Here is a 19,472-nt window from a genome sequence, read left to right as displayed (position 1 = left end):
GAGGCACCACCAGTATTCTTTGGAGGACAGAGCTGCCTCACCCCTTCCCTCCCCAACCTCAGGAATGTCTTCCACCCATACCAGTTTCATGGATGGTCAGGTGCAGCCAATGTAGAGAGGGCTGCCATGGCTGCAAAGGAGAAGGGAGGGCTCCCTAAGATCAAGGGACCTGTTCAAACCTCAGAGTGTTTTCCAAAGTCACAGCTGGGACTCCAACTTAGCCTGTGCCCCCGCTCCCCCAGTCAATGTCAGGAGGCCATAGGATTCTGCACTTAAACTTGTTTTAAGGTATTAGTATTTGGAATGATTATATAGCATCTCAGTAGCTTTTTAACAGATAAGCTTGCGTATAATTATTAAGAATAAAATAAGTAAACAAACTAGTTTTCCATGTTCTGTTCTCTCTTGCTCAGCTGCCAAACTCTGGGTCTTTTATTCTGCCATGCGAACTGCCTCCAGCGTGGGCTATGTAGGTGCCATATGCTTTACAGGGGTTGGATGTATTAAATATTTGAATATGTTCTGATTAGTACTTGAACCCTAAATGCATTTTGCAGGAAGTTAACAATATGCCCCATATGTGTTTACCCAGAAGTTTGTCTAACTGGATTTAACAGTGATTATTCCATATGCATAGAACTGCAGCCTAGGTCTTTCAATTGAATATCTTCTTATATAGACAGCATAGGGTAAAATATTATTCTTGATCAATTCCATACTGAAAATATGCTTGGTTTTAGACTCTTGTCACACATCTTTTTTATGTTTTGACCTTCTTTCCAGATTTTGTTGAACCGCTATAATTCCAATATTGGCACTCAAGGACAAAAAGTGGATAAACTGGAGACGGATTTCATTGACCTTAATCATAACATTAATATTCTAAAAGAAAAGGTAGGGTAGGGGGTTATACCTTTTATTTACTGCTGCAAGTGTAAGAATTGTTTGATAAATGCTGAAATTTACGGGTCATTTTTTGTCATAGAACGCACTGGAACGCGTTCCGGCACCGTTTTTCCAATGGATTTTACGAAGTGATTTTGAAACGCCTGTCCGGCTGTAGCAGATCAGCAGCAAACATCATTAACATAGTGCCTGCAGGCTACTTTTGTGTCCATGCTGATAGTGAGGGAGTGCTTACTGCAGGCTGGCGACTATTATGTTTATGTATGTGTAGAATGACTGGCTTTATGTGTGTGTAGAGTGACAGGCTTTACACTAAAAATCTTTTTTAGTGTAAAAGTGTGACCCCAAGATGTGAGTTCCGGCACCATTTTTTTTTTTTTTTTTACAAAAAAAGCACTGGAAAAGGTTAGTAAATTACAAAAGCAACTAGGCATAATTCTAGCATAATTAGTCAGAAAAAAAGGCTCACAGTTCCCATTATTTCCCATGTCTTTGGTAGATTTCTCAATGTTACCTTAATATCTATCCTAAATGACATTATCACATCACAAGTATAAAAGTTTAATGATATTTACAGGACACAAACATTTCTGACATTTTGCTTCTGGGAACTTAAGAATGACCAGTAAATGTCACATTCACCAGGTTTCTGAGGTCACATATAACTAATAGCACATTATGTTAGCTTCAGTCAAGAAACATTCAATAATAACATTTTAACTAAATGTTGATTAGCTGTATCTCATTTTTAACCCATCTTTCTTCTTAGGCTGAAAATAATTACAGGAAAGCAGAGACACTGTTCATTAACTTTAGTAAGACTAACCAAAAGGGAAAAGACCTGGTTTCAAAAGTAGAAATTCTTGTCACCAATATTAAGGGTAAGAGTCATTTCTGTTCTTCTACTTCTTTCTGCTTGATCCAGTCCTGCTTTATGAGGATAATTTCAGGTCATGTAATAGTGACCTTTTTTGTACTGCTTACTTCTCTGATTATGGAATCATCATGGATGAACAGTGGCCTTAGGTATGGTTCGCCATGAGCTATGTGCAGAAGCCTCCACATTTGGATTGTGCCCTGAGAGCTATTGCAAATATTGTATTTGCCACAGGAATGTTACTTAAAATGGCATCTTTGAGGCAATGTTTCCATCCCACTTTCCAGTTGTGTAATGCTTAGAAATTCTGCTTTATTTATATATGACCCATTGACAGGTCCATGGGTAGTTTACAAATTTATTAATTAATAAAATGCAAGCAAAGTCAGAATGACTTAATGTACATTCAAAGGGTATTATTGTAATTAATGTAAAATTAGCAGAAGCTAGCATAAAACCAGTACCAGCCCAGGGGAAAGTAATTAGTCGAAAGACCTAAAATGCTTTAAAAGCTAAAAGTGTGGGAAAACTACATGGTCTTCACCTGGGTGCTGAAAAGATTGCAAAGGAGGCAAGTCTTTACGAGAAAGGCAATCTGTAACCAACACACCACCTCTGAAAAGATTTTCTCCTTGATAAACAGCCACTTCACATCATTTGACAGCAGTAGCTGGGGGAGCGCTGCTGATGAATAGCTTAACAACAGACAGGTATATCTAGAGAGAGGTGAGGCTTCAAGTGACCTGGTCCCAAGCCAGAAGGGTTTTAAAGGTAATCGGCCTGGAAATGGCCTAGAAGCCAGAGCAGATTACAAAGTGTTATAACGTGCCTACCAGTTGCCATTAATAAACTGGGTGGCCTGTTGTGGATAAGGGAAGTCTTGGTTCTGAGGAAGGGTGTCAGGACTTCCCAAAATGTTCCCTTCTTGGTTTAAAAGAATACAACACAACTGTGTGACAATGAATCTGTAAAAGACCTTTGATTTTGATTTTTTTTCCCTGTCATAGTTCTCTTGGAACAGATAGCTGGCACTTCTGCAGGAGGAACCTCTTTGCCTTTGGAAAATGCTGCCAAAGAGTTGGCTCGAGCTCAACACATGATTGATGAGATGCGAAAACGCAATTTTGGCCAACAACTCATAGAAGCAGAAAGGGAGAAAGAAGAAGCCCAGCGCTGTAAGAGCTGCAGAGTTTCCAGAGTGGAAGTGCTAGGAGGCGGCTGGTGGGGAGAACTGCTGCCTCATTTGGAAATTCCTTGTGGGGTGTAGACAGTATGATGTGGGAGGTGGAGATAGGCAAGGGAGCAGTGGAGACTGGTTATGTATCTATTTATCTAGTTAATCAGAAGCAGAAAAGAGTGGGTTGAGGTATGCAGAACAGAAATAAAAATGGTAGATATGAAAAACCAAGACATGAAGAAGGCATGTGGGCTGTATATTTCAGTTGCCCAGGGAGCAATGTAGGCAAATCCACTGCCTGAATGTGAGATTGCTGTCCTGGTGTGCTTCCTGTAACTCTGGCAATTTGCCTGCTGTTCAATTTTTTTCCATTTCAAAAAGTCAAACTTGAGAACCCTTCAGAGTTAGCAAGCAATGAGGTGGAATTTCATCCTTTCCACCACCACCTCCTCTGTTGTGTGCTTGCTTATCATTAGCTGCTGCTGCTGAGTTTACTGAAGAAATTATGGGAAAGGTGAATAATGCTTTCTGATGGAGGTGTGATATAAGAAATAACAGCAGTACATTGTGGGTATTCAATGAAGGTCTAATAGTACATTTTAGCTGTAGCAAACTCATACCTGAATTATTTAATTACTAGATAATGAGTCAGTCCAAGACTTTTCTTTATTCTCCAGTCCTTTAGCTGATGGAATATAGCACAACAGGGTATTTGTCAGGATATCTGTCCACTGGTTGAAGTTTGACTCTACTACTTACATTTTGATTCAGACCTGGGTGCCATAGAATTAGACTTTAAACAAGTATGTTAGTAGATCACTTCCACAAATAACTACTCCTCTTGGTATCCCAGACTAGCTTCAAACTGGGTACCAAACAGCCTGCTTACAGGATGTAGTGCTGCCTTAGGAACAGGAGTAGTCATGCAGCCATTCTCTTCTGCCTTAGACTTTCCTGTGGCTCCAAAAATGTTATAGTTCTCTGCAATCTGAAACCAACTTAAGACTCATATGTTGAGCTTTTACTGTGCAAAAACTGATACAATGTTTAGAAATCTAAAAATCAAGAACACATTTGCTATCTGCTGTTGTTGTTGCTAGTTGTTACCAGCCAAAGCTGATAAAAGGCACTCTGAACCAATGAAGCCACCTGGCCTCAAGCAACAAAGGTGGCTCAAGGAGTGCCCCAGGTACAAACCTTGCAACCCCATCTAGAACAGGTCGAACTCAGTTCATCTAGCCAGAGGAACTGCCCACCAACATTACCTCAATCTTGTTTGGACATGGACAGGAAAAATAAAATTAGGCTTCATCTAGTCCTTTGTCACAGCCAAGAACCACTATAGCAATTCCACAGCCTCACCTGCTGAAGATGGAAAGAAAGAGCTGTATGTCATACTGATGATAACCCACTCCAGAACTCCAGATGACCTCACACAGAGGTTCATGTGATATTAAATACATGGGGGACAAGTGTGACCCCTGAGGAACCCCAGACTGAGGGATCCAAGGGGCAGAGCAGTATCCCACAAGCTCCATCTTCTGGATCTGGTCATCCAGGTAGGGGTGAAACCACTGCCATGTAGTGCCCCTCACTTCCAGCTCAGACCTCAGATGGATTTCATGGTTGGTGGTATCAAAGCTGCTGAGAGATGGAGGAGTACCAATAGGATTGCACTCCTCCTGTCTCTTTCCTGACACAGGTTCACCAAAGCTGTTTCCATGTCAAAACAGGCCTGAACCCTGACTGAAATGAATCCAGATAATCAGGTCTCGCAGTGCCTGGAGCTGGTTGGTCACTCACTACTCACTCAAAGAACCTTGCCCACTGGCCTAAAATTATTGAGTTCTTTGCATCCAGGGAGGCTTTCTTCAGGAGTGGGCTCAGCACTGCCTGTTTCAAGCAGCAAGAGACCACTCCTTGTATTTCTAAGTGCGTACAGAATTTTGACATACTTAAGCAGGCAATCCAAATCAAAGACTAACAATGGAAGTCCAGTTTTCTCTGCATACTAATTTCAACCACAGATACTATATCCAATTAACGTTGACTTGTTGATGAAAGATTGAGCTAGAATAGAACTGTTGTCCATAAAGGGCTTAAATTGTGTGGGATACTCATCCTCCTCCAGCAAGCCCTATGGGGCTTCTGTTCAAGGAAGTTCAGATTTATTCTTAGTTTGCTTTGCTCACTTTAACTTTCTAGTGCTAGAGCGTGTAAGGAATGAGGTACAAAGGCACCAAGCAAAAAACCAAAGAATTATTAAAACAGTAAGAGATTCATTAAATGACTACGAATCTAAACTCCGTGATCTTCGTGAATCTTTGAGAGAAGCAAAAGAACAAACCAAGCTGGCTGAAAGTTTAAATGGAGAGAATGAAATCCTCTTGGAAGATATCAAGGTAAAACTGATTATAATATTTTTCATTTGCTGTGGGCATACTAAATAAAGAATAAGTGAAATGCCAGGTCTTTTAGAAATAAATGGCAAATGCTAATGCTAATGTAGTGGCCGCCCTTCTTTTCTCTTATCTGTTCCCTATATCCAAAGAATTTTGTGAAAGGCCAGTGGAATTAGACAATGCTGTTTTCTCTTGCTATTTTATTTCTTAAAAACTTGACTTGAGATAGTACTTTCTCTGGAAAAAAACTGATAAACATTAAATTAATCATTTGGCTTGCCCAGACCTGTTATTTCCTTTGTCCTGATAGTACCTGGAATGACACAGTCTTACACGGACTGGTAAAAAATTGTTCCATAGTTTTCTGCTTCATTTTTATTCTGAACACCTAAAATGAAAGCAAGTAGTTACCTCTGTCAATAAATAATTCTCCAGTGGTTCTGAGAAAGGTCAGTCTTCAGTTCTAGGATGACATCTTGTCTTGCTGGTGTGGTCTTGAAGAATAATGCCAGGGCAAAGGTCTTGCCTGTGATCCCAGACTAGCCCTCTTTGGTTTGCGGGAAGCAGGCTATGGAACACTAATAACTGAGCTCTGTAGTGGCAGCCATAGTTTTACAAGATGCAGTTTTCTGTCTCCTTGTTATTTCGGGAATGGGTTTGCAGGAGGAGACTTCTGTGCCAACAGCCCAGTGAAGAATGCTCTTCTCCTCTTTCCCAAATATCCTTCTGCCTTTGATTGGCATCTTGACTTCTAATGCCAAGTTTGATTTAGCATTAGCTGGCACAGTGTAAATGCAATCTCATCATTAAACATGTTGCACTAGTCCCCAATTGGAATTGCAGAGGAGACAAACTCATGCCAATGGTTGGGTAGAAGAGAATATTTATCATGAGAGTTCTATTTTGTCCTGTTAAAAAATAAATATATCAGTAAGTCCCTCATTTTTCTGTCAGAAACGGACTGAAGAGATGACTAAACAACAGAATAACATCTTGGATCTTCTGAATTCCGCTGAAGATTCATTGTCTCAGGCAAACAGCGTATTTGGCTTGCTGCAGTACAGTAAAGAGGTATTGAAGTAATACTATAATTCTGTGAAGAGAGAGCATCTGTGTTACTGTAATGGAAATAAAACTGCAAATAATGATTTGATTTTGTAGGCAGTAATAGCTGCTTGCAGATATAAGTGGTATGAAAAATATGTTTTCTTTTCTGCCTAATCCTCTGTGCTATCAATTTTCACAGAAAACTAAAGCACAATAGAATGCCATTTATTTCATGCAGCTTTATAAAACTTCTGGGTTGCAACAAATAACATAGCATTTCCATTCAAACTTCAGGAATATGAAAAATTAATTGCCCAGTTGGATGGAGCAAGGAAGGATCTCAGTGAAAAAGTGAAGAGTCAATCTTTATCAGCCAGTAAGGAACTTCTGGTGGTGAGAGCAGAAGAACATGCCAGAAAGTTACAAGATCTGGCAAGAAATTTGGAAGAGTATGTTTTTATTTTTGCAGATGAATAATTTGAGAGTACTGTGTACCTTGCTAGAGTTGCATGCTATTTCTTCTGTGTAAATGGTGCACTGCAAAGGTAAAAGAAAGGATTAGCCTGTCTTAAAAGAGACAATTTAAGGATGAAGTAGGGGAAAGACTCCTCCACATGTTTTGGTGTACATCTATGGTTCCTTACCATTGGCTGTGCTGGCTAGAGCTGATGGGAGTTATAGACCAAAACATGGTGGGGGGCACAGGTTGCCCACTCCTGCTAAACTGGTTTTTGAACCTTGGTGTGCTCCTCCTGCAAACCCAGGAAGGCAGGCAGCATGTGGCAAATGCTGAGGCCCCAGCAGCTAACCTTTGCCTCCCTTTCTGATTGTTCAAGGGACTCTTTCCCCTGTTTGAGCATACTGCCTGGTCCTGTAAAACAGTGGTTTTCAGCCACTGGTCCACAAACCAGTGCTGGTCCATGGGAGATTTCCTGCCAGTCCAAGGGTGAGGGGGGCAGTGCTGTACCACCTCTTCCTTGGTTGGCATCATGTTGGTATTGTGTTTGGAAACTAATACACATGTATTATGTGTATGATGCTTTCGGTTTCTGCCTCAGTGGTCCCCAAGGTGGTTTTCCTGTTTTCACAGGTCCCCGGCTGTGGAAAGGTTGAAAACCATTGCTCTAAAGGGAAGTGACAAGTGAGGCAGTTGCTGCCATCTTAGCCCCCCCCCCTCCCCCCGCATGCCTGCACTGAGGCCTAGAACCATTTGGGAGAAACACAGATGGCGGCCGCTGCAACCACACCTGGTGCTTCTCTCCACACTGCCGGGCTGCCCACTGCTGTTCACCCCTGGAACACTTCGCAAGTGCCCTAGAGGCCATTAGAGTTGTTTTCCCCCAAGAGGCTCCTGAAATATGCCTCAGCCAGTGCCAGGAATATGACCATTCTCTCCTTCACGTGAATCAAATTTCTCTCCCCCTTAGAAAGCTGCCACAGCTCATTTCTAATGCGATTTGGAAATGGATACAATTTTTTCAGCAGCAGAGAACTGTACAGTGGCGAGCACTAGGCTTTCTCCTGGAAAGAACAGCCAGCTTTCTATGAAGCGATAGGGGCTTAAATTCTGGAGTGTTACTGGGACAGCTTATGCATGTAGGTGCGATCTCACCAAAGTTAGACTCACTTATGGCTCACTGATTTCAGTAGGTAAGCAAAGCAAGTCCTTAAGCTTCTCCAAATGGAATCCATGAATTTATAAGGGCTTAACTTTGGTCATTCCTTATTTTGCAAAAATGTCCATATGTTTCATTTTTAAAATCCTGTTTTAAGAATTTACCCCTTGCTGCTTTCATGCAAAGTCTTCTTGGGGATGGGTCGCTTTGATCCATGGCCACATAAGGAGTGCCTCATAACATGATTTCACAATGTTAAAAAAGAAACACTTTGGTGGAATGCTCAGTCTTGATAGATATTTATAAGCAAAGACAAACAAAAATCTCTTAACCCTACATTCTCTGGATTGCTACATTTTCCGCTGTCCCCCCTCCCCCCCACAGGATCAAGAAAAATGCCAGTAAGGATGCACTTGTGACCTGTGCTGTGGAAGCTGCTACTGCATATGAAAACATCATCAATGCCATCAAAGCCGCAGAGGCAGCAGCGAATAGTGCAAACAATGCTGCAGATTCCGCTCTGTCTGTAAGAATATTCTAAAATGATGTGATAATGCTCACAGGGTAGATTTTTAGTCATTGTGATTGTTTTGCATGCTAAAGTTGAGCTTGCACAAGGGCATTCTTGGGCACAGACGTGCAGAACCTCAGGACTGGGGGCTAGATCTGACCCCCATGGGAAATCCAAGGTTCACAGAAGGCCTCACCTCTTGTCCTTCAACCATTGATCGTTTGGTGGTTTTCTAGCTTTTGTGATGCTTTTCCACATACTAAAATTTTGAAATGCCTCTTCAAAGACTTACAACAATTATAAGATAAAATTTGCTGGCATTTTTGCCTTGAGCATCTCTGGAATGTGGTCCCAAGAGGTTCTCCAAAATAGAATTAGGCCTTCAGACTGAAAAAGATTCCACATCCCTGCTTTGGAGAAAGTTGCAATGTCCTATCTCAGAGAGTTGTCCTGTTTTAGTTTATGCCAGTCTCCCAAGCAAGAAACAATATACCTTACATCTCACTGCTCATTGGCTATCCTATCTCCTGCCTAACATAACAAGCAAATTGGGCCTATAGCAGGTGGGAAAGAAATGTGGCAGATGAACCATTAAAGCAGTGGGCTAGAAGATGCCACTGCCCATGGTTCTTCTTGCTGCCTTTGAGCTTTCCAAGTATTCTTCATCGGAACCTGTTAACTCTAACTGCAATTACAGAGTTCCTACTGAAACTTGCTTTGGAGTATTGCTATTACACCCAGACACACTAATCACAATTGTTTGTATATACTCTCAGATATGTAAGATTAGGTCTGGGGATTTGTTTCTATTGTAAGCTGTCCCGAGACAGTGGTAGATTTGATTTTATTGTAAACTGTCCCGAGACAGTGGTAGATAGGTTAGAAAATATTTTAATAACTAAATAATAAATAATCTTGCTTTTGTTTCTCCTACTGCTCCCCCTTTGCAGGTAAAAACCTTTATTGATGTTTAAAAAGCAAGTTGAATTTGCTCCAAATCTACCAGACAAATAAACTGGAACACCCAGAGTCTAAGCTTATATATCTGACAGTTATCTACATTTATTCAGCTAGCTGTGATTAAAAATATCATTTGCATTGTTACATCTCCTTACTGCTTTGGATACCATATGATTGATCCCAAGAGATACAGGTTCCAAGGCTGAGGGAGATGCTTCCACAGTCCAGGGAAAAATTGGGTTTAATTCTCCAGTACTATAATAGATCTTGTATAGAAGTATCTGAAGGCTGCTCATTATATGAATGCAGATTTTGGTGAATTGCACCCATTGAGGATAGTGCAAAACTTGCCAAAGTTGCCTTTATTGTTTTTAATCTGGTCTGTGTTGGGTAGAAGATAGGTCAGGATTACTAGATTTGCAAAACTCTGACTCCTACTTGTTTGACAAAAGTGATGAAAAGTCTTCCTTCATCTTCTGAATAAGGCTGTTAATAAAAAGAAAGACTGTGGTGGCCCTTGGCAAGTCAGGATCGGACTTGCTGACAGGGCTGTTTTGGGCCCACACATGTTTTATGGGAGAAAACTATCTTACATAATTCCACTTTGCATGTTTCCCCAAATATGTAGTTTAGCCCTAAAGGTAACCTTGCTCCTTAATTCTGGAGCTGGAGCCAGTCACAAAATCTCTGGGTGTAGGTAGGAAACAACACACTCTTTTGTACCTGGCTCTAAGTGGTGAATTGTTGGGGTTCTAGTAAAAAGCCAAGTAAGTCCTACAGGCCTGGATACTGCTTACCTCTGCCCTAGATTATGAATGTAAACCCTTTTTGATATACCCCTTCTGCACTGTATGAACATATTACTTGGCAATGCTTCATTTTCAGACAATGGAAAGACGAGATCTAGCTGGAAGGGCCAAGAAACTGAAAACGACCAGTGGCGATCTGCTAAATCAAGCACAGGAGACACAAAAGACATTACAGGGTATCTTGAACAGCAAATTTGTGAGGTTGAAGATAGCTTTGCCAGGCTGTAATACCGCTGCTCCAGAGCTTTCCTCATTAGGAGCTCATTCCCCCTGTCCTTATCATGACCACAATTTTGTTCTGAAAATATTTAGTCTGAAAATAACAATTTGCACATAAGCAATTAACAAAAGTTACTGTATTAGATTTTTAAAATGTTAGCTCTGAAGGGGTTTTCCTTTGAAATATTTGTATATTGGATGACTTTGGAGAAACAGATCTCTGTATATAAAACTTGAGCTGGGAAATTTTCTGTGTGGAAGCTTTACCACTTTAGAACTCTCCATACGAATAAGATAAGAGTTTTACAAAGCAGGGTAGGCACCGGTTGGTGGCCCATAGCTCAAATCGAACTCATGCAACCATTTTTATCAGATCTGTGGCAACTAATAGCAAGGGTTTTTTTAATGTAGGAAAAATGCTGTGTACAGCTTGCCTTGTAAGAAAAAGAAATGTGTACAAACATAGTTGGGAATTAGAGGGGTCAGAATTACATAGCCAAATATACTTCTACCTCCACCTCAGCCCCAAAATAGTAAATAGAGACTAGGGGGTCTCTGGAGAAGTGGCTCAGACTTAAATCAGAGTCAGGGGACCTTATCTCTGTAAAGGTCCGTATTTCTTTAGGGCAAATCTAATGCCCTGAGCTAATGCGAGTAGTCAAAATCAAAGTGTCTCCCTTTTTCTTCCTTTCTGCTTCCCCTCTTCTCCTCTGTTTTATTCTGTCTTTATTCCCATGAATTTAGGCCAAGAGTTGCATATACCTTGAATAAACCATGCCTTGTCAGTCTAAACATAGAGCAAGATGTAGCATCTTTATCACAGGCTTTATCATAGCCATCTTTTTATTATCTTTGAATTTCCTTTTTATCCAAATTCTCTGGATTTCTTGAGACTATCCGTGCTCATCAAAATTCCAAATCAAATATAAATGTAGTCAAATTCATATAATGAGGTAGAATTGAATTTGGCCATGACAGAGATGTCATTTGCCATGATTGTGAAAGAAAGACTGGCGAGCAGAGTTAGAGAAGTGTCACCAGAAATGAATACAAGGCTTCATTACCAGAATGATTCACAGCAGGCTGATTATCTTACAGAAGTCAGTCCAACTCTTGAAGTGATAAAGAGCAGGCTTCAGGATGCAGAGAGCAAGAAAAATGTGTTACAAGGAGAGCTTGCATCTTTCCAAGGGAGGCTCCAGGGGATAAACAGAGGTATGTCATGAGATGTGGAGTTCCGCTACTGTATTTGTATTGCATTATTATTATGTCTGATTTTTTTTAAAAAAGTAGCCCTAGTTAAGTCTCCAACACCCAGAGCAAAGGGGAAACAACGAGAAAGAATATGTGGTCAGGTTGCTTAAGATACAGTAGACTGGTTGCTCTTTTGTTCCCAGTTTAAAAGAAAAGAAGGAAAATGTTACAAATATGTATGCACCTTTGTCTTCCTGCTAGATGACATAGACACCATGATCACAAGTGCAAAGAACATGGTCAGAAATGCCAATGATATAACTTCTAATGTACTTGATGAATTGAACCCCATTAAAGCAGATGTTGAAAACATAAAGAGTTCCTATGGAACCACACAGAGTGTGGACTTCAACAGGGCTTTGAAAGATGCAAATAATACAGGTAGGCAGTTTGTTTACTCCATGGACTTTTTCCAGAGTTTTGAGATAAATATTAGTATGTTTTCATCCTGACATTATGAGAGAGAACTAAACAGTATTGCAGTTGTAAGTTCATAATGTACAGTGCATCCCTGAATTTCTTTTACTGAATTTCTTTTGCCTTCATGTCAAGCGTGTTATGTCAATGTCTCTGTTTTTCCTAGTGGTAGTCGGTAGTCGGTAGTCGGCATTATGGAACCTGGACTTGAAAGAGGGCGTTACTTCCTCTGTCAACCCATATTCCTTCTAAGATGTACTTCTACCCTCCGTTTCAGCTCTGCTGTGCATTATCTGCACTAGGAGAGTTGTCAGACATACAGCTTAATCCTAAGCAAATGTACTCACAAATAATCCCCTTAGTATTTAGGCTTGTGGCCTTAACTACCTCTTGCTTAGCTCTAGAAAACAAAGTAGGTAAACCTACTTTGACTTTAGTCAATTATTGACTAACTAATTATTGACTTGAGTAAATTATTATTTCTTCTGTCTGCTCCTATAGTAACTAAACTGTTACTAATTCCTAAACTGTGCTAGTACCTGAAAGTTAAGCACTGGATTATTTATAATTAATAGCAACAATAATCGAAGAGAATAACAATAATTCATCTGGGTAGCATTCTTTTAAAACAACATGGAGCTAAGAAATAAGAAACTCTGTTAACACACATTAAAGTAAATTATTTATTTCAGGTGTAAAGTCGTGGCTTCAGCTCAAGTAAAATTGTTGTATTACAGAAATTAAATGTGCAGAAAATTTCATGTATACTTTGAAATTGTGATCAGCAATTCAACCAAATTTCTCTTCCCTTTTAACCATTCTATCAACAGTCAAGAATTTAACAAATATCCTTCCGGATCTGTTTAACAAGATTACAAGCATCAACCAACAACTTATGCCAATAGCCAACATATCGGAGAATATAAACCGCATCAGAGAGCTTATCCAGCAAGCTAGGGATGCTGCAAACAAGGTGTGTGACAGACTCTTTCACTTGATTCTTCCTACTTTTGCCATGTCTCATCACAAGTTCACACAGAGAAGTTACTCTATCAGAGTATTCCATTATTGATATCCAGGTATATTAGTGATACCTTTAAGTAAAGAATAATTATTTCCAGGGCCTGTCTGAATAGTAGTTTTCCCTGTAGCACATTTTTATGCTGAAAAGCTAAACTGGGTATCTAAGGAAAGCTGCTGCAGAAAACAGGAGATTTTCTACATGAGACGCTTATTGTGCACTTGTGATTGCTCACTCAAATTGTGCATAGCTTCCTTCAGTTTGGCTTCTGTTCTTTAAGAGCACTTTCCTGATGTGTTTTGTTTTGTTTTTAGAGGAAGGAAAGTGGGGCTAAGTGAAAGAACTACTTGTGTATTTGCTGTAGTTCATTCTAGCACAATGCCTTCTATGAGTTACATAGTGGAAACGCAGGAACAGAAAATCTTTTTGTGTACAGCTTGTCAGAAGCCTCTCTCCCTCCAGAGAGAAGTTACTGATATGTAATTCTAACCAAATAGCTTTTATTATACAGAATGTCCTGCCTCTGGCCATGTTACAAACATTTGCTGCAAAAGAGTCAGGCTGTTTTAGCTTCCTATAAAGGCTGCTTCTTAAGAACCAGAGGGAAGGAGGGGATGTTTTATTTCAGTTCATCTCTTCAGATGGGCAGATGCTTTCTTCACACTTTGATTTATGCCATTTTGTAACGTGTAGAGTTCTCATAAAAGATGGTGCTTCCCAGGTTTTCCACTAATGTGCTCCCCAGAGAGATCCGCCTGGCGCCGTTGTTATTTGTTTTTCGGCACCAGGCTAAGACCTTTTTATTTAAAACTTATTTTAACTGTTAATTATTTATTGACTAGGGTTTTTGTTTGTTTGTTTGTTTTGCCGAGAATACACTGGGGTGGGGGTGTTATTTATTGTATTATTTATTGTATAATTTTAGTATTTATGTGTTGTGAGCCGCCCTGAGGCTTTGTTGCGATGGAGCGGCATAGAAATGTTTTAAATAAATAAGTAAGTAAGTAAGTAAGTAAGTAAGTCTGCTGGAGAGGGAACAGCCAGGGAGACACCAGCTCGCAACCTTTTGCCTCAAGGCAGATATTTTCCTTGAGAAACCTCTTTGGCATTGAATTGCTTGGAATGCCATAATATTCTGTGCTGCTCCTTCCTTCTTGAGTCTCTAATGCTGCCGCCTCCTCCCGCCCCATTTGCACTGGCTTGGCATTCCCACAGTTCCCGAAGGGTCTGTTTGACTATCAGTTCCAGTCCTGCCCATCTGCAGCAGCTGTGACTTTGACACCTAAGCCATTTATTTCCCCTCATTATTTGACTCAGGATCCCCCTCATTTGAGTCAGGATCAAATCCCAAGTCTTCTTGAGAAACCTCTGCAGAGCTGCTGGGCTTAACCCTTACAGAGCATGGATCTTAATCCTGTGGCAAAACCAAAAGTAGTTACTGCAGTGAGCAGGCTTTTGAAGGAAAGCTCTAGGAATCAAGTAGAATGGGGAGCTTTGTATGAGACACTGCAGGTTTCTTTGCAGGTTACTGTCTGCATAGATGGTCTAATTTGTAGTCTGCAGTATTAGATTGACATGGGAAATGTAGAGGAGAAGTGTCTTTTGGACAGGCTGAAAGTAGCAGCTGTCACAAAGAGACCTTTTTATCATGTCCAGACAATACACAGAAAGTTTGAACTTAACAGTCTTATTAAAAACAAACAAACAAACAAACAAACAGAGAAACATAGATGTGATCCCATGCTTAGAGAACAGGCATGCTTTTTCAAAATACAGAATTCAGTACCAGGCTTAGTCTCCAATGTTGCTTCCTATGTCCAATAAGAACTAATTCTTGTATTGTGGCTTTCCTGTTTTGATCCCTGTGGTGAGTCTACAGTGGATTATACTTATTTTTTCTTCTAAATAGGTTGTTATTCCCATGAGGTTCAATGGAAGTTCTGGGGTTGAGGTTCGACTACCTGACATCCTTGATGATCTGAAAGGCTACACCTCCCTGTCTCTGTTTCTTCAGAGGCCTCTTTCACGGTTGGACAGTCCACGGCGACAGACATCCAACATGTTTGTCATGTACCTGGGTAACAAAGATGTAAGCATTTCTTTGCTAAGAACCTTATTTGTATTATCCTGTCTTACTAGCCATTGAAACTGGCTTCAGACATCTTGGAATAGTAGTCAGTTTGGTACAGCAAAGTCTTCAAGCAAGCTTACACAGCTGTCATAGTTGGACCTATTGTGGCCACACTGTGTGAGTGAAGCTGTACCTGCTGGCACCCCCAGCTGGAGCTGCTGCCATGGTTCTCTGCTAGCCCTGTGGGGAAGGTTCTGTTCATGCTGTTCCCTTGAGGGAGGCCACCCCACAGCATAGGAGATGGGGAGGCCGAGAACTCTGTTCCTTGGCTTGTTACTCTCTGTTGGCTTTCAACTGTATGAAATGCAAAGCTAAATGCAGGGTGAAGGTGTCTGCTGCTAGTGATTCAAGTTGCTGCTATAAGCTTCACCCACATGGAAACATTTGCATTAATGCAGGGTGAGGGAGTGCATGGCAGGATATTCGATGGTTAATGAGCTGGCCTTAGTGTAAGTGACTTTCCTTCTGCAGTGGCTACTCCTCTTTTTTCTTTTACCTCCTAATCTGTTCTCTAGTGTTTTTAATGATTCACTGTTGTTTTTATATTTTGTAAGCTGCTTTGGACAACTCTTTTTGGAGGAAAATGTGGGGTAAACATGCTTCAAAGAAACAAATGTCTGACTGTCCTGTCATGTCTTCTGTGAGCCAAAAGTTCCACCACAGATCTTTCGCTGCCACTTAGAATAACTCTGCCAAATATTTCCTGAAACTGGAATGGCAGTGCCATGTTTAAAGATGCATATGCATTTTAATTAGCTGCCACTTTAAATATGGGTTGCAAATGTGAACTGGCATGAAATGACTTTGGCTGATTTGGCTTTGACTTTGGCTTCTTGAAATGAAGGCATGGCTACACTGTAGGTATAAAATGGCTTAGCTATCATAACTATTGCCCAAGGAATCCTGGGATCTAGCTATGTATGGGGCCCAGGTCAGAGTATTATCTGGAGGAGTTACTATAATTCCCACATTTCCAGGTTACTGTTCCCACAGTCCTTTGGAGCAGTTGTGCCAGCTAAACTGACCTCAAACTGCTTTAAGTTTCTAATGTAAAATTAGAATTGATGGCAATACAACTGCCCTGAAGGAAATATCTGTTTGGGGAGGGTTGTTGGGGTGGGACCACAATGCAGGGTTTTGAAAAGTAGCACACTCTTCCATATGTGCTATGGGTATAGTCTTGATTGCCTTCCCAGGAGCTGCTATTTTTAAAAAAGTAATATTTAAAAATGTAAAACAGGAAGCAACTCTATTAATAATTAACTTAAATGTCTATGTTTAGAGTTCCAAGGACTACATAGGCATGGCTGTTCGAGATGGCCACCTTATTTGTGCCTATAGCCTAGGAGGCAATGAAGCTGAAATAAAACTGCCTGCATCAGTGTCTGAGAGTGAGATCACGGAAGCCACTTTGGATCTTGTGAGGTTTGAGAGGTAAGAAACAGTCTAATAAATCCCTTCCCAATCTTCTTGAATGATCGTTTTGAGATCTTTTACTTCTCTGCATTTCCCCCCTGCCCTTCTTCTTTTGCTTTCAGAATTTATCAGTATGCAAACATCAGTTACATTAGAGGTGCAACATCATCTTCACCATCAAGCCCGGAAACTTTTCAGGACAGTAGTGCAAATACTTATACTCTCCTCAACCTGGATCCTGAAAATGTGGTCTTCTATGTTGGAGGATACCCACCAGACTTTGACGTAATGTGTTTCTAACTTACAGACATGTTATAAGGAGAACTTTCTTTGTATAGACAGACAGTGATACTCCTGAGAAAGCTGTCATGTTTTAGTTGTTTTACATAATGTAATTTGGCAATAATATTCTGTAGTTGAAGTTGCAGTAGGATATACATTGGACTTCTTAAAAAAAACCCGTATCCTGTGCCAAGAGTTTTCCACATAGCAGAATTGTGCAATCAGAATAAATTGTATTTTACATGATTTGTTCTGTTTGTTTCTTTTTATTCTTACAGCCCCCCAGTACACTACAGCTTTCTCATTATGAAGGATGCATTGAATTAGACAGCTTAAATGACAGGGTTATCAGCCTGTACAATTTCAAGAGGACTTTCAATCTCAATACTACTGAAGTTCAACCATGCAGAAGGTAAACAAAAAAATCTTACCAGATTTCAGGTACTTTAAATAAATATACATGTGGAGCTTTATCATGCATAAACTATCATCACTGCTTATCACAATCAAGGGTGGGTAGGTAATCAGCTTTTAAAAAAACCTCAGTGGACTGTTTTCTGTAATATAGTGGTGACATCTTCAAGCAACAGAGTTGGTGAAATAATCCAGAATACAGTTGACTCACAAGCTGACATGAGTTTAGCAAGGCTTAACAATTAGCTGAGCTGAATTTTTAACCCCATAGTCCAACCCTATTCAGCTCTTAGGAAGCTCATAGAGACAACCATGCTTGTGCCTGCTCGTCTACCTATCTGTGTCTGTTAATATAGTAAGACTTTCCTTCCCTCTTAATGGGATGGGACTCATGATGAACCAGTGCATAACAAGAGTGCTCACCCCAGGAAAGTTTGGTCATCTTGATAAGTCCACTGAAATTTTTCAAGGCCTTCACCTCTGAGGAGGTGAAAAGTGATTGTGTGGTAAAGCTTATTGCCATGGTGATTCTTGAGAAAAAATTGTGGCTCTACATTGGACTTAGAAACCTTCAGCTCATGGACCATGTATGGCCTGCAGGGAGTTCCTGCCTAGCCTTTCAGTTTCTTCTTAGGCCTTGTCCCCTCTTCCTTCAGGTTTTAGTATCTGATGAACAGCTGATTGGAAAGAAGAGCTTCTTCCTGCCATGTGCTGAGAAAGGCAGCCTTTTCCAGTGCTCAAAGAGGTTGATCCAGTGTTTCAGTGCTGATCAGAGAGAGATAAGAGTTTTTCCTTATATGGGGAAAAGGAAGGAGCTTGGTGATTTAGTCCTACTTGCTTGTGAGCTTGTCCTGCAGGGACTTGTCCATATTACTTCTGGGCAGACCTGCTGCTCAAGCTCAAGCTTACTTCTGCATAGACATGCAGAAGCTTGGCATTTGAGATGCTGTTCAAAAGTGCTGCTAAGTGATTTGTTCTGGATAGGCTTGTAGAAGCTTGTCTGGCTTGTTGTCTAAGTGTTCACCCCTTTGCTGGGACATGGCCAAATAAACTCTGGTGCAACCCACTGCTTTCAAAAGTCACATACTTGGTCTCACCAGACCTTTTTCCTGCATGTTTGCTGTGCTTTTTACATGCCTTTGTGCAAACTCTCATTGGGCTTTGATATGGGTTTGTCTTAACAATGGGTTCCTTGTCATTCTTTCATGAAGTCCAGCTCTGTGGAGCATCTGGGTGACAGTTGTCCCATCAACCTTTCTCCCATTTCTGCTGCAGATTTCACCAGATCCTTCACAATTACCATTTATTTCTTTGTTGCTTCTCTGATTAATGCTCCCCTTGTCTACTCACTGAGTTTTGGTGGATGGCCTTCTCTAAGCAGATTTGTAGTTAAGCTGTATTCTGTCTATGTTATAATAATGCATTTAACAGTGCTAAAGGGGATATTCATAGTTTGGGATATTGTCTTACAACTCAACCCTGTTTGGTACTTCTGCACAACTTTATCTTTTGTCTTTATCATGTTGTTCGTTTATATATACTCTCCAATCAATCCTGAGGCCTTCGAAAAACAACTGTATTTAATCTGAGATCCTGTGTCATTCAACTGTTTATTGTGTAGTATGTGAATGTATTGTATTGTGTAGTATGTGAATGTAGTATGTGAATTCTTGGGGCAGTGGGTTGCAACAGAGTTTACTTAGGCAGGCCACAGTTAAGGGGGTGAATGCTTATACAACCAACAAGTGCTGCTTCGTTTTGTTTATTTAATCTTTATATGGAAGTAAAAATGATTTTCATCATCACAGTGTTGAGTATCTAGTGTACATCAAGTGCTAACACCACCAGTGAAATCCATTTCCAGGATGTAGCACAATGAAGTGTGGAAAAGTCAAAGTGAGGTGAAAACTTCTCCAAGGTAGATGGGCCCTTCTGAGTGTGGGCTTTTGGCAACCGCCCATCAATGACAACTGCTGAAGCAGGACCTCATCCCATTTCCACCACCCATGAGCA

At 40.6% G+C, this 19,472-nt stretch overlaps 1 protein-coding gene across 1 annotated transcript in view; it reads left to right on the top strand.

The window, feature by feature from the left end:
* The window catches only part of LAMA3 (laminin subunit alpha 3), a 152,915-nt gene that overhangs the window by 105,131 nt on the left and 28,312 nt on the right, over positions 1–19,472 (top strand). Inside the window, exons 45-59 of the mRNA XM_044424295.1 lie at positions 784–894; positions 1,676–1,787; positions 2,791–2,958; positions 5,166–5,362; positions 6,317–6,433; positions 6,704–6,858; positions 8,410–8,551; positions 10,382–10,481; positions 11,623–11,739; positions 11,980–12,159; positions 13,026–13,168; positions 15,126–15,305; positions 16,630–16,781; positions 16,886–17,048; positions 17,324–17,457. Coding sequence (XP_044280230.1) covers positions 784–894; positions 1,676–1,787; positions 2,791–2,958; positions 5,166–5,362; positions 6,317–6,433; positions 6,704–6,858; positions 8,410–8,551; positions 10,382–10,481; positions 11,623–11,739; positions 11,980–12,159; positions 13,026–13,168; positions 15,126–15,305; positions 16,630–16,781; positions 16,886–17,048; positions 17,324–17,457 — 2,171 coding nt within the window. The remainder of the gene's footprint in view (positions 1–783; positions 895–1,675; positions 1,788–2,790; positions 2,959–5,165; positions 5,363–6,316; positions 6,434–6,703; positions 6,859–8,409; positions 8,552–10,381; positions 10,482–11,622; positions 11,740–11,979; positions 12,160–13,025; positions 13,169–15,125; positions 15,306–16,629; positions 16,782–16,885; positions 17,049–17,323; positions 17,458–19,472) is intronic.

Source organism: Varanus komodoensis, unplaced genomic scaffold (genome assembly GCF_004798865.1).
Source record: "Varanus komodoensis strain SLA01 unplaced genomic scaffold, ASM479886v1 scaffold14_1, whole genome shotgun sequence".
Classification (NCBI taxonomy): Eukaryota; Metazoa; Chordata; class Lepidosauria; order Squamata; family Varanidae; genus Varanus; species Varanus komodoensis.
This window is presented reverse-complemented; position numbering and strand designations above follow the sequence as displayed.